The sequence below is a fragment of the Ictalurus furcatus genome, chromosome 22 (assembly GCF_023375685.1).
Source record: "Ictalurus furcatus strain D&B chromosome 22, Billie_1.0, whole genome shotgun sequence".
NCBI lineage: Eukaryota > Metazoa > Chordata > Actinopteri > Siluriformes > Ictaluridae > Ictalurus > Ictalurus furcatus.
Genome location: NC_071276.1, coordinates 18,558,784 through 18,573,050, shown reverse-complemented (window position 1 = coordinate 18,573,050; position 14,267 = coordinate 18,558,784). Strand labels below are relative to the sequence as shown.

At 40.0% G+C, this 14,267-nt stretch overlaps 1 protein-coding gene across 1 annotated transcript in view; it reads left to right on the top strand.

The window, feature by feature from the left end:
- Positions 1 to 2,244: 2,244 nt before the first annotated feature.
- The window catches only part of znrf3 (zinc and ring finger 3), a 74,754-nt gene continuing 62,731 nt past the window's right edge, over positions 2,245 to 14,267 (top strand). Inside the window, exon 1 of the mRNA XM_053653781.1 lies at positions 2,245 to 2,983. Coding sequence (XP_053509756.1) covers positions 2,660 to 2,983 — 324 coding nt within the window. The 5' untranslated portion in view covers positions 2,245 to 2,659. The remainder of the gene's footprint in view (positions 2,984 to 14,267) is intronic.

The window sequence follows — 14,267 nt, the reverse complement described above, 5'->3', positions numbered from 1 at the left end:
ATTTTAGGAGGTTTAAGGTGGAAATATATTGGTATCCACATAATGGTAGCATAAATATAACCATCAAGCCAATTTGATAAAGAATAACAGTCTAATAAATGCCATCTATACTATAGCGTTCAGCTACACAGTTGAAGTTTTATTCCTGCGTAGATGACAGGAAGTCACACTGTGTCCGCTGAGGTGAATATTTGCATGAAAAGAAACATTTTGGCTGACGCAGATTTCCATATCTTACTAGCTACATTGTCCGTGTAGATTCATCGTAAAACCAATTAAGAAGATGTCAGACAGAAACATGCCTTTGAAAATCTTTTGTGAACGTGTAATCAGATACAGCGATGGACTGAAAACCGCCCGATTGGATCGAACCATTATCGCAACGTGAATTTGTCATACTATAGACTAAACAACATTTTGTACATAATAACACAGAATAATTCGTATTCATTCTTACTGTAGATTCAGAGATATAAAACAAGCAAAGTGTGAGAAATCATTCCACCGCTATCCGACACGGCAATAATGACCGTTTGTCCTTTCAGAGACAAAAGACCCCATTAAATCCCAAGAACAAATATTTTTGTCTTGCTGTCAGCATTCGCCATGGCTCCTTTATGCTGAATTAATCTATAGTGAGTGTCTGGTTTTTACTCCGCGCCAAATCGTCCCCAAGTAGCACCAAGATCCACTCGCTCAAAGAAAAGCTTGTTTCATAATAAAGTAGATTGTGCTCTACTGTTCCCACAGCAGATAAGTGTGTTTATCTGTATATCCTATATATATATATATATATATATATATATATATATATATATATATATATATATATATATATATATATAAATACAGTTAAAGTCATATTATTTTCTTATTTGCAGTTGAGGAATTTACATTATAGGGACATTCTGGACAAAAGTAAAACGTACTTTTTTTTTTCTCTTCCCAAATGTTGCCATGTAATGTAATATGATATAATGTAATAATGATAATGATGATAATGATAATGAGTCTTTATTGATCACATATACATATGCACAGTGAAGTTCTTTTCTTCGTATACCACAGCATGTTAGGAACATGATACAGCACCCCCTGGAGCAGAGAGGGTTAAGGGCCTTGCTCAAGGGCCCAACAGTGGCAGCTTGGCCCCTGACCTTCTGATCAGGAACCCAGAGCCTTAACCGCCAAGCCACCACTGCCACTAATATGGTGGCATGGTGGCTTAATGGTTAGCACATTTGCCTCGCCCTGGCGTTGGGAGTTTGAATCCGCCTCGGCCCTGTGTGCACAGAGCTTGCATGTCCTCCCAGTGCTTTGGGGGTTTCCTCTGGGTACTCCGGTTTCCACTCCCAGTCCAAAGACATGAGTTGTAGGCTAATTGGCATTTCCAAATTGTCCGTAGTGTGTGAATGCACACAGCGGAGCCAGCGAGCCAGCGGAGTCAGTGTGATACTCTGGGGCATGTTCTGCTGGGAAACCTTGGGTCCTGGTGTTCATGTGGATGTTATTTTGACACGTACCACCTACCTAAACATTGCTGCAGCCCGAGTACACACCTTCATGACAACGGTATTCCCTAATAGCAGTGTTCTCTTTCAGCATGATAATGCGCCCTGACACACTGCAAACATTGTTCAGGAACGGTTTGAGGAACATGACAAAGAGTTCAAGGTGTTGACCCAGCCTGAAAAATTCCTCAGATCTCAATCTAATCGAGCATGTGTGGGATGATCTGGACAAACAAGTTATATATTATACAGTTGGTTAATATAAAACAGTTTTATATCAATGTGCTCTTGAGGTGGGAAATGTAAATAATAAATAAATAAATAAATAAATAAATAAATAAATAAATAAAGCAAGTATACAAAATTCTAAGCTGAAAAATAGTCTATATAAGACGTCCATATAAATGATTTAAAAGAAAATAAAGAAAAACAAACACAAAAAAAGCCTCTAAATTGTAATTTGTAATAAGCAAGACTCATATGTTCTTTTTAAAGGTGGTCCAGATCTCTGTGAACTTCCGAGTGTTTAAAAAAAAAAAAAAATTCATTTTATTCATACTTCACAGATTTACTGAGGTTTCTGCGCATTCATGGATACGTTTATATGGGAAAAAAAAATTATATATATATATATATATATATATATATATATATATATATATATATATATATATATATATATATATAAATGACCAATATTACTTTATAAAATAAATAAATAAATAAATAACGCGTATTATTAAAATGTTCCTTGCACACGTGCAGAGCGGAACTCTGCGGCTCCACCTTAAGACAGAGGAACGAAGCGGGTCAAGAAGATTTGGTGGGCGGGGCTAAAAAGGTTTAGTGCAACCAAAAAAAAAAAAATTACAACATCACGTGGTTGGAGATCAAAAGAAAGAGAGAGGAAGGGAAAAAAAGGAAAAATGTGCGAGCGGCAGAAGAGGAAAGAAGAGAAGGGACGAGAAGAGAAGGGACGCGATGCAATGTAACGCATGTGTCAGTCGTGCAGCTGTGAAACTGGGCTTTAAAAAGAGAAAAGTCATTCTTTTTGATTGTTTATTTTGAACCCTGAGATTCCTCCACTTCTTCCCACTTCCAAAAAATTAGGAAATGATGTCCTGCTTTGCACCGATCCAGCCGGAGAGATGAGGATGGTGGTGGTGGTGATGATGATGATCATGGTAATGCTGCTGCTGGTAATGATGATGATGATGATAATGATAATGATGATGATGGTGGCAGTGGTGGTGTTTTTTCCCACGAGAAGAAGAGGAAAGGATTGGGTGTTCACCGTGCTGGAGCTTTTTCTTTGCTTTTTTCTCACCGTTTCGGCCAAGGACACGGCCTTCGTGGAGGTGGTGCTGTTCGAGTCGAGCCCGAGCGGGGATTACACCACCTACACCACCGGGCTCCAGGGCCGCTTCTCCCGGGCCGGAGCCACCATCAGCGCCGAGGGAGAGATCGTGCAAGTACGTAGCACAGTCATGAACACCGGCATGCTCTCATTTCCACCTGGGCTTTTCCTCCTTAACACACTTTTGCTTTCTGCTGCTTTAAGTCTTGAGCGGTGTGTTGACTGAGTTACACTTCTGAAGCAGCGCCGAGGCTGTTCTTCCTCTCTGCCGCTCACTTTGTAACTTTGTTTCGTTTGATTTTCAGGATTCTTCGCGCGTTCCACTTGAACCCTCGTCGCTCAGTTCAGGCTTCTTGATCATCTTTCATTTCGTTTTTCCAAGAAAAACAGAGACTCGTCTTCAGTTCAGCGTGTTTTTGGAAGTCACTGTAGCCTCGTGTGTTTTGCTTTCCGTGTAGCCTTCCCTACAAGCCTCATTAGGAGCTCGTTCCTGCACTCTTTCATGCTTCTGTAATGGAACTTCGAAACGTTTTCACTGGTCCGAATCGCTGTTTTAACTTTTGTTTCTCTCTCTCAAGTTCAAAAACAGGTTACAGTTGCTAAATTATTTGTGAGCTCCTTCCATGCTTCAAAAAAAAAAAAAAAAAAAAAAAAAAAACACCACAAAAAACCCTCCTTTTCCATTCAAAACTCCTGTCTGAACCCTTTCATACTTCTGAAATGAAAATTAGGAGAAAAAAAAAAACTTCACTGGTGCTAATTGTTGTTGAACTTAGTTTCTCAGTGGAAAGTTAAAAAAAAAAAAAACGTTTACAGCTTCTAAATTATTAGCTAGCTTTAGCTCACTGTGTAGTTTTCTGCAGATTTTGGTTGTTTTCTCTGATCTTAAAATCCTTTCTGAGCTCTTTCCATGCTAAACAAAAAAAACAACTTTTTCAGTCAAAACTCCTGTCTGAACCCTTTAATACTTCTGTAGTGGTTAATTAGAACAACTTCACTGTTCCTAATTGTTGTTTTAACTTTGTTTCTCAGTTGAAAGTTAAAAAAAAGTTTACAGCTCCTAAATTATTAGCTAGTTTTAGTTAGCTCCCCCCCCATTTATAACTCCTGTCTGAACCCTGTAGTTTATTATTACAGGATTATTAGAAAACATTTTACTGGTGCTAACTGCTGTTTAACTTTGTTTCTCAGTCAAAAGTAAAAAAAAAAAAGTTTACAGATTCTAAATTATTAGCTAGTTTTAGCTCACTGTGTAGTTTTCTGCAGACTTGGGTTGTTTTCTCTGTTTTTAAAATCCTTTCTGAGCTCCTTCCATGCTAAACAAACAAAAAAACAACAACAACTTTTTCAGTCAAAACTTCTGTCTGAACCCTTTAATACTTGTGTAATGATTAATGAGAAAACTTCACTGGTAATAAATTGCTGTTTAACTTTGTTTCTATGTGTCAAGTTCAAAAATAGTTTACAGTTGCTAAATTATTTGGCGAGTTTCGCTCACTGTGGTGTTTTCTGAGCTCCTTTCATGCTTCAAATTTTTTTTTTAAAAAAACCCTCCTTTTCCATTCAAAACTCCTGTCTTGAACCCTTCCATACTTCTGTAATGGTGAATTAGAAAAACTTCACTGTTCCTAATTGTTGTTGAACTTTTGTTTCTTAGTTGAAAGTTAAAAAAAAAAAAGTTTACAGCTCCTAAATTATTAGCTAGTTTTAGTTAGCCTCCCCTTCATAACTCCTATCTGAACCCTGTCATTTATCATTAAACAATTATTAGAAAACATATTTCACTGGTCCTAATTGCTGTTTAACTTCGTTTCTATGTCTCAGGTTCAAAAAAAAGTTTACAGCGTCTAAATGATTAGCTAGCTTTAGCTCACTGTGTAGATTTCTGCAGATTTTGGTTCTTGTCTCTGTTTTTAAAATCCTTTCTGAGCTCTTGCAATGCTAAGCCCCCCCCCCCCCCCCCCCCCAACTTTTTCAGTCAAAACTCCTATCTGAACCCCCTTAATACTTTTCTGTAATGATAAATTCGAAAATTTCACTGTTCCAAATGTGCAGTTTAACTTTCTTTTACAGCTTTAAAAGAAGTTTACAGCTTCTAAATGGTTGGTGAGTTTGAGCTCACTGTGTAGCTTTCTGTTGACTTTGCTTGCTTTCTGTGCACTTAAAATCCTTTCTGAGCTTCGTCCATGATCCTAAAAACTATTTGTTTTTAGTAAACACAGGGACTCACAAATGTATAGCTAAAAAGTTAGGCGGAAATCCTTTTAGAGGCCTGAGATTGTTTGCAGGTTTTTGCTCAGTGTTTAGGTGGTACTTCAGTCGTTTCCTACAAAAAGTTATTACAAAAATTTACGGGCGTGTTGAACGTTGGTTTGCTCCTTTCTTCCATGCGTCTCCGCGACAAATTTTGCAGTTCGCAATCATTACTTTACTTTGTAGCTCTGTCGCAAAATTCAGAAAGTTTACAGGTCCTAAACTATTGCCAGTTTTGATTGATTGATTTATTTTTTCTTTGTTCACTGTCTATTTTCTTTCTGTTTAAAATCCATTCGAGCGCATTCCATGATCCCTTCCATGGCAAAACCTTCGCATTTTTATGGTTTCAAGCTACATGGTATAATAGTTATACGTTATTGTGTTACTCTGAGTACCAAAAGTTTACAGGTCCCAAATTGGCAGCTAGATTTTAGTCACTTACTTAAGCTCTCTTGACACAAAATTCCCTGATGTTCTTTTCTGAGTACGTTCATGTTTGCGTGTACAAAAATCATTGATATTGAACAGTTTTAAGCAGCATGAGGCGTTCCTGCTTTTCTACAAACTTCTTACAAGTTGCACGCTTTAGAGGCTGAAATTGGTGGTGAGATTTTACTCAGGGTTTAATTGTTGCTATATTTGGTTACTCAGAGTTCAGAAAGTTTACATGTTCTATCAGGGGCGTAGGAGCGATTTTGAACCTGTGGGGACGCTGAAATTCTAGGGGGGTGGTTCGGTGGAGCATGCCCCGATTATAATATATATATGTTTTAAAATAAAGCATTTAAATGTTCATTTCTTACGACTTCGTTAGTTAAATATTTGTAAAACACACAGACAGACGTAAAGGGTGACCAATAGCATTGATTTTATGAAAAAAGACGAACTATGGAGATACGAGTTCTGAGATATGTCGCTGACTGAAGCTCGATTTATTCATTAATATGACTCCAAACAGAGAATTGTTCATTTAATACGCTCGCTACTGTAATCTTTAAGAGTAGCCACAGTACATGTTGAGACGTGGGTGCCATCCTCTGAGGATCACTGTCTCTGTTGTTGAGTTGGAGGCAATTTTGCTATAGAAAAAAAAAACTCCACTTTTGGGGGGGGGTTTTTGAGCTCCTTCTGAACTTCTGTGCAATATTTCAACATTCTGTAGCTACAATTATTTTAATTTGTACTTTTAAAAAATTGACAGAAAAAGTGCTGGAAATTGATTTCTTTCTTAATGCTAGAATATTGATATTTCACCATTTTTATATATATATATGTATATATTTTTGACATGGCAGTTTGTTGCTACATGTTACTTTAATGCTAAACCTTGCTGATTTAGCATAATGCTGATTCCTGATTGGCCATTTGATTAAATATGTTCTGTTTGCAGTTTGGGGGGATAAGTAAGAGTTGGGCTTCATTTGAACTGTAAACTTTCTCTGTTTTTTCTTATTAGTCATGGAAAAAAAATTTTTTTGCTTGTTTTATCCCATATTGTTTGTTGCACATATGATTATGAAGAAGTCAGGAAAAGTCACACAGTTGATATAATTTCTCTCTCTCTTTGTGTCTTTTTTTTTATATATATATAAACCTCGAGAAGCTCAGGATGTGGCCAGGTTTTAGATTGCTGTAATTGCAGATTGAGTTTTGTCTCCTTGCCTACACACAATAATTACTTGAGTGCATTCAGGAAGGTCTAGCAAATTCACACCGTCCTCCGCTCTTTCTCTTTTGGCAGAGGCTAGCGTAGCATCAAAATACATGCTTATAGTCTTTCATTTAAACTCTGTATTGACTTAGTCCCATTTATTGTTGTGTTGGTTTGAAGTTTGCTTGGAATTTTAATAGAGTAGATATCTGTATTCTGTAGAACCCTCCAAGAGTCGGAAGCACATCAAGTGGTCCACTGAGATGTTTGAATGTATTTATCCTCCCAAATTTTTTTTTTTAACAATTTTCCTCAATTTTCCCTCCCAATCTGGATTGTCAGCCATGTTGCTGTATCTCTCCATCTTCACCTGCGAAAATATCCAAACGACCTACCATCTTTTAGGCGAAATCTACAGTCGTCTGATCCTTTTAGTCTCCTCCAGATAGACACCTTGGGTATTTTTATAGGCAGGTTCTCCTTCTTGCTTTGGGTGGGAAAAAGTGTCTTTAGAAGAACGTGTATCCTTATTAAAACACTTCCTGAACTGCGAAAAGATGAATGAATGCTTCGGCGGAATCTCTGAACAACGTACTTGGTACGTTAGCAGGAGAAAGAAAGTCAAATCAGTCAGAAGAGTGTGATCTTGAAGGCTTATGATTGAAAAAATAAATAAATAAATAAGTCGCTATAGTTATAAAGCGACGTTATATTTCGATATTCAACAATGTCATGCGGCGTTTAAGTTCCTTAATAATCTTCTATTAGTTGATGCTGAATAAATAGAAATAATCACATGACCATGTGTGGTCCAGTCGTCTGGGTTTGCAGGTGAAACCTCCTGCGGAAACTCGTCCTTCCTGCGTGATTTTAAACTTGAGAGTTTTATCACCGAGGAAATGTTTTAAAGTTATTACAGACGTCATCCAGTGCAACGTTCAAGACGATTAATTGCGACTCACTTGAAAGACTTGGAGTGTGTTTGTTTTTCCGAGTAGGTCTTTTACCTTGAGTAGGCCCGTCACGTTCGTGGGTGTAAGATTTGAACATGGTTGATCTTCAGAAATCGCTCTGAACTTCTTCTTCGAGAGCTGTGTCTTGGTGAAAACCATGATGGAGGTGATCAACGCGTCACGCCACGTCATGACATGGAGCGCGACTTTAGGGCATGGGATCGGATTTTCAGGTTTTCCGTGACGGCTAAAAACCGAAACGACGTTAAACTTCAAAACGATTATTATTATTATTTTTATTATTTTTGCTTCTCAATCGTGTACAGTAATGAAAAACATGGAGGGGGAAAAAATAACCCAACGTAAATGATGCGTAAATTTTCCGTTAGTCGTCGAGTTTTGAGCGTTCTACTCTACGGATTTTTATGGAAATGTGGAATGCGTGCCTGTTGCACAACGTTCAGGCACAGAGGAGCCTCGAGCAGTTTTTAGATGTCGTTTTTTCGGAGCATTTTTAGAACCGTGATTATCTTCAGTGCTTTGGTCTGCGTCGGCCAATCTGCAGGAGCTGGTGGCCGTTTGTGAAATACGGCCTAATTGCATGCCTCGAAGCAACCCTGCATTTGCTGGTCTGTGAAAGATCCACTTTGGAGCAGTCGCACATTTCTGCATTCTTTGTTTAGGCAGCCTCTCTGCTTTTTCGCCTTGACCTCATGCGGTCGAAATGAGAAGAATGAAAAATGTAGGGTTTTTTTTTTTTTCTTTCTCTCCCCATTTTTTTAAATTTTTTTTTTCTTCCTCCCCGACTTTATATATTCATGACGGGCTACACCCAACGGCGGGTGTTTCACCAGCGTGCGATTATGAGCGATTTTTAAGTGGGATTGTTATGAGTGTGAGTCATCTTCGTCAAACTGGCACGCGGTCATCAGTGTTTGTGCGGAGCGGCCGTGGCGTGGACGGCGTGGTACGCCGTGGACGGAGCAGGATGAGGGGTTTTAGCGGTCTGGATATTTAGTCTAGCCGTGTATGTATTTAGCACGGACTGTTTGGCGCTGGCCTCGAGCCACACGGGTCCACGAGACCGCGGCTTTACATCGGAAAAGCCGCAGACGTTTAGGTTCGCTCTGGCTTCAGACGCCGTTTAACATAGCGCAGGTCTCGGATTGTTAACTTTGATGGCTTCTTGTCTGCACCGGCCTGAGTGGGGTTTTTTCTTTTTTTTTTTTTTTTTTTTTTTTTCTTTTTCCTTCTTCAAACCGACTTTTTGGTCTGCTCTTAAGTCCGTCCATGTTTTTGCTCCTTACACACCTGAACCATGCCATCAGGAAACACTGAACACCTGGTACAGATGTGTTTCTGAGCAAAAATCCACATTTCCTGTGAGGGGGGGGAACGAGGAGCAAACCTATAGTTACTCGCACTAACAGTCTTTGAAAGGTTCACGTCTGTATTTAGCTCTCACACGTTCCGAGATCGCATATCGAGATATGATCCGATATATGATATATTTTCGCCGTATCACTCGCCCTTAATCCGAATATCTGATGTCTCGTGGGAATTAGTTTAGCAGAAGTAGCAGCCGGAGCACGTACGAGCACGACGCACCAGTAAAGCTTCGTTCTGGCCGGAAAGAGTTTGAAAATGAGCTACGAATACAATAATGAAGTAAATAAAATAAAAAATACTGAAACGACCTGTAAGAAAAGAACATGGCGTGAATCAGACAGTCTAGTAACGTTAACTCGTTAACGTTTTTACTGGGATTGGAAGGTTGTACGAGATCACAATGATTTTCTGGGATTATTGTAACTGAGCTGAGCCAAATCATCTGATTCGCTGAGAAGAGGATCAGTGGTCTACTAGGCCCGTCACCATAATGACTTTTATCGGCGTATCGCACGACGCGAGGACCTGACCTCGATCGTTTTCCCCGACCTCGATATCTCCCACTGTGTTTTACATGCCTGTTCGTTTCCATAACAACGAACGTCACCAGCATTTTAGCCGTCCTCACCGCTCCCGTCCTCCCGTCCGCTCTGAGGCGGACTTGAATCTAAATGAGAAGATTATTCGTCGGGTTTAAGATAAAAACACACATTCGAACGCAAGAACGGGGCGCGCTCGAGTAGCAAGCGCTAGCAGCGATTTTTAATCTAAACATACACACACACACACACACACACACACACACACAGCTCGTCATGTAACCGAGCCTGACCTCGTCTGTTCTGAAGACGTGGGAAAACATGGTACGTAGCGCCGACACTGGAGACTCCTTCCGGAAAGGTCGACCATATAGAAGTCTCCTTCTATATACAGAAAACTTCATCATATCGTATAACGATCGCACGCGGTTTTTAATCCGTTTTTTTGGAGCCTCCGCTACATGAACGTGCCGTTAGTGTAGAAAACAAAGCGTCTTATGACATGGGCGTTCGAGTAAACCTGTGATTTGCAGTTACGCTGCTGCTGTTCTAGAAAACGATTCCACGACTTCTGACCAATCAGAATGCAGAATTCAGCAGCATGTATAATGCTGCGTACGTTTTCTAGCGCCGCGGTAGTTTTGAGGTTGAAAGCGTGAAGTGGATCCAGGAGAACGAGATCCGGCGATGTCTTTTTGGGGCGCGGGATTATTATACCAGGAATTTATGGTGTTCTAGAATTCCTAGTCGGTTGTGTGAGGATTGATTGATTTGATTTATTTATTTATTTATTTATTTATTTATTTTGGAATCCTCAGACAGGTTTGGATTTTTTTTTTGTGTGTGTGTGTTTTTTGGAAACGTCTCTTAAATGCCGGGATGGAGGGTGAGTTTTTCTCTCTGTAGTCGTCGTCTTCTTCCCCACATGAGACACGAGCTGGTGTTAGCGGCGTTTGTTTTGAGCCTGGTCTCTCGCTGCAGGTTGCGCTCTGGCATCGGCCCGACCGATGTTATCTCTCCAACTTACGAGGTTTCCTCGACCCGTTCCTGCCGCTTCGATTCGCCGTGCTCAGGTCAAGTTCTACGATTGCTCAGATATCGTAGTCCAATATCCATCACCAAAAAAAAAATTTTTTTTTTTTTTTTGGGATTCAGACGCTTGCGTCGTGTCTGACTTTTCATTTCGACTCCAACCCTTAGCGTGGCGTCGGGGCCAAAGCAAACGAACCGTGCCGCGTTCGCTGCCTTTGAACTTGACGCGGACGCAAAACCGACGTTTTGCCTCTTGAACCCTTGCTGCCTGCAAATTTGCCTCATAATAACTGACTAATTTAACAGCTGCTGTCTCTTTAAACGTTCCTGACGAGACTGTCGGAGGCGCGGCGGTTTGGTCGTCTGGTGTCTGAGCTTTTTATTTATTTATTTATTTATTACATTTATTTAACAGAAATGTAACATAATATACATCAAATCTATCTATATACAGTGATTTTTTTTTTTTTTTTTTTTTCTAGTTAATCCTGTGCTAGCATTTGAAGAGTAATTTGAATTTAAGAAAAATTTAAACATGGTTTGGGAGTGTGTGTGTGTGTGCGTGTGTGTGTAAGTTTGCACTCGTATTCAATTTTATTTGATGTATTTCTTTCTTTTTTTCTGTTATTTTTCTCTTTTTTTTCTTTCTTTTTTCCCCCCATTTGGCCCAAAATTTTAGGTTTTGATAGACTTTCCTAAGGTGATTAATTAATTGCAGAAAATCTTAAACTTTATTTATTATTATTATTATTATTATTATTATTATACACGGTTCCATGTGTGGATTAAAATATTACAAATCAATGATGGAAATTCCTGTGAACAGTCTCGATCCAAAATTCAGCACACATGGACTTTAAGAAAGAATATTTTTTATATATATATTTTTTTTATTTGAGTGAATGCAACTGTTATAAAATATGCAACGGTTATGCAGATGATTAGCGTGGTTAATTAAAGCTTTTATGCTAAACGAATTGAACTAGCAGGTGAGAAGCACGACACGACACGACACGACACCGGGACCTGACTTTGTGTTTCATTAGCACACGTGTGATTTTTGATCACGATGAATCAGGATGATTTGATTTTTTTTTTTTTCCTTCCGCCTTTTGTCTTTCATCCTCTGAGCTCCAGGCTGGCTTGAGTCACTCGTCTGTCATCGCGTTCAAACACCGTGTGAGTGTGTGTGTGCGCGGGCACACGTTTGAAGTCCCTTGTATAAACAGAAGTGATATTTCATTAGCTGGCGTAGGCCTGGGCGGTGTGTGTGTGTGTGTGTGTGTGTGTGCGTGTGTGTGTGTGATGACACGCAGTGACGTGCCCGAAATGCACCTGATGATCCTTTTATTAAAAATTTCACATAATTATCACACGTTAATTATTCGAAGACTTCGCGTCAGTGCGGTTCCATCGATTGAAAACAACCTGAAACGTGCAAAAGAGTCGATCTGCAGGTGTTTAAGAGACGAGGAGAATTAGACCACAACAAAGTACGCATCGCACGTTGAATTCGAGCTCGAACGCAAAGCCGAAACGCAGCAACGCGTACGCTTCAGCAGTACGTTAGCCTAAAAATCTGACTAGCGACCGTGGAACCACTCCGTGCTAATAACGTGCTAAAGGCAGCTAACCTGTCGCTGACCAAACTGAAAGACAGTTAAGCTTTCATTGAAGTTGAAAAGAATGAAATGTTATCAGATATACTCTTGGTATTTCACTAGTCGGGTAAACCTTGAGTGAACTAGCTAGCTAGCTCGAGCAGTTCTAGCTCATGCTAGCGAGTATCATGTAAGAGCTCCATGATGAAACGTTACCTCAGGCTAGCATTCGGCTTTGAAGTTTGGCACTTGAAGTGTTTGTTTTGTGGCAGTTTTTATTCAGCTTTCAGCATTCTTTTCTTGGCGTAATATTTCGAGAACAGTTTTGTCAGCCTTTTCTCCCGCATGTTGCGCAAAGCTAATCTGAACATCGGTGAGATTAGCCTCACAGGGGAAAGGTGAAAACATAACCTACCATAACGTGAAGTAAGCAGCGACGGCGAATATTAGAGGACGAGTGCAGAAGTGTTTTAAATAACGAATTCTTAAATAATAATTGAATGAAATACTATCGATTTATCATTTTTTAGTAGAATAAATTCACTGTTAAATCAACATATCCTTACAGGACACCATCATATAAATGATTTAACATTTACTCTTTGTCGTATAACGCGTTTATTTATGATTATTTAATTGAATTATTCGTTTAAGTCCCTGCGACCAATCAGATTTGAGAATTCAGTAATGCTCTGTGTTAAGGCCTGATGAAAGCATAATTCTGATTATTAATTACTGAAAATGGGCAAATCGTACTTCTCTGGAAAACACGAGAGCAAGGCTGTCATGGGGACGTAACAATCACTGGTTCTACAATTCATCAGGGTGTTTCTATTTTGGTGCTCAATAACATCAACGGGCGCTTCAGCGGCGACGGCCGAGACAGACACAGCCTGTCCACATCTGACTTTGATTCCCAACCGTGAAGATTCGGAGAGGGAGAGACGGAGAGAGTGGAAGATTTGAGACGTGGCACTTCGGCACGGCCATATGTAACTCGTAGCGGAGAAATCGGGACTTCCCGCTTCAAAGCTCGTCAGGCTCAAACCTGCGGTGATGAATTTTAAGGGGGTGTGGTGATTTTCAAGCTAATGTTCACATCTGGTTAATTTTGCAAAGAATAACTTGATATCGGAAACCGTGACGAGTCCACGTTGTTGTCGTTCGTATGAATCTTGGGTGCCTCTCAATCAGCTCCCCAGTTCCGTAGTCAGGGCGCCGATCAGGGAGTCGGCCATTTTAAGGGCTGTCGCCGTCGTAAAATCCTTCCAGTGCGCTGGAACGTTCGCTCACTTAAAAAAATAAATAAATAAAAAATCCCACCATGCATCGGGAAAAACCAGTGAGCAGCGATGCTCACGATGTTCCCTTACCGGTCACGATGTCGTATTTTCTGAAGTCTCTCAACTAAAAAAAATTCAAATAAACGGCGGACGCGCTCTCGGCCGAATTCGTCTACAAATGCGAGTTGCCGTCGTTGTCGCTCTTGAACGATTACTTACTTTAGCGATTTAAAAAAAAATTATACATACACTCACCTGAGGCACCAACAATCTCCGGTACTTCCGTCCAAGATCAATTTTTACTCCGTAACATCTTTATTGACATTTAATGAGCGGTCACGTATGACCAGGATATGGTAAAAACCACCAGGAACTTGAACGAGTAAGGGAACCGAAGCGAGGAAAAAGAAATCGCCAGATTTAGTTCTAAACAAATGTCAATCTAAAATGGCGTCCTTCTGCCTGTTCCAAACAAACCGCAGCATACATTAGGGGTGCTCAGCACGTCCTAGGCGCCGATGGTTGGGCAGTGATCTACTGCAGTGCATTGTGGGATTGTTCTAGATGTTCTAAATGCCGCTAGCCAGTGCGCTATATATTAGTGAATAGCTGTGGCTTTCGCAATGTGAAAATAAACAAAAAAGAAACACCACAGCAGATCAGACTGTCACTCTGAATTTGAAATGATGCCCATT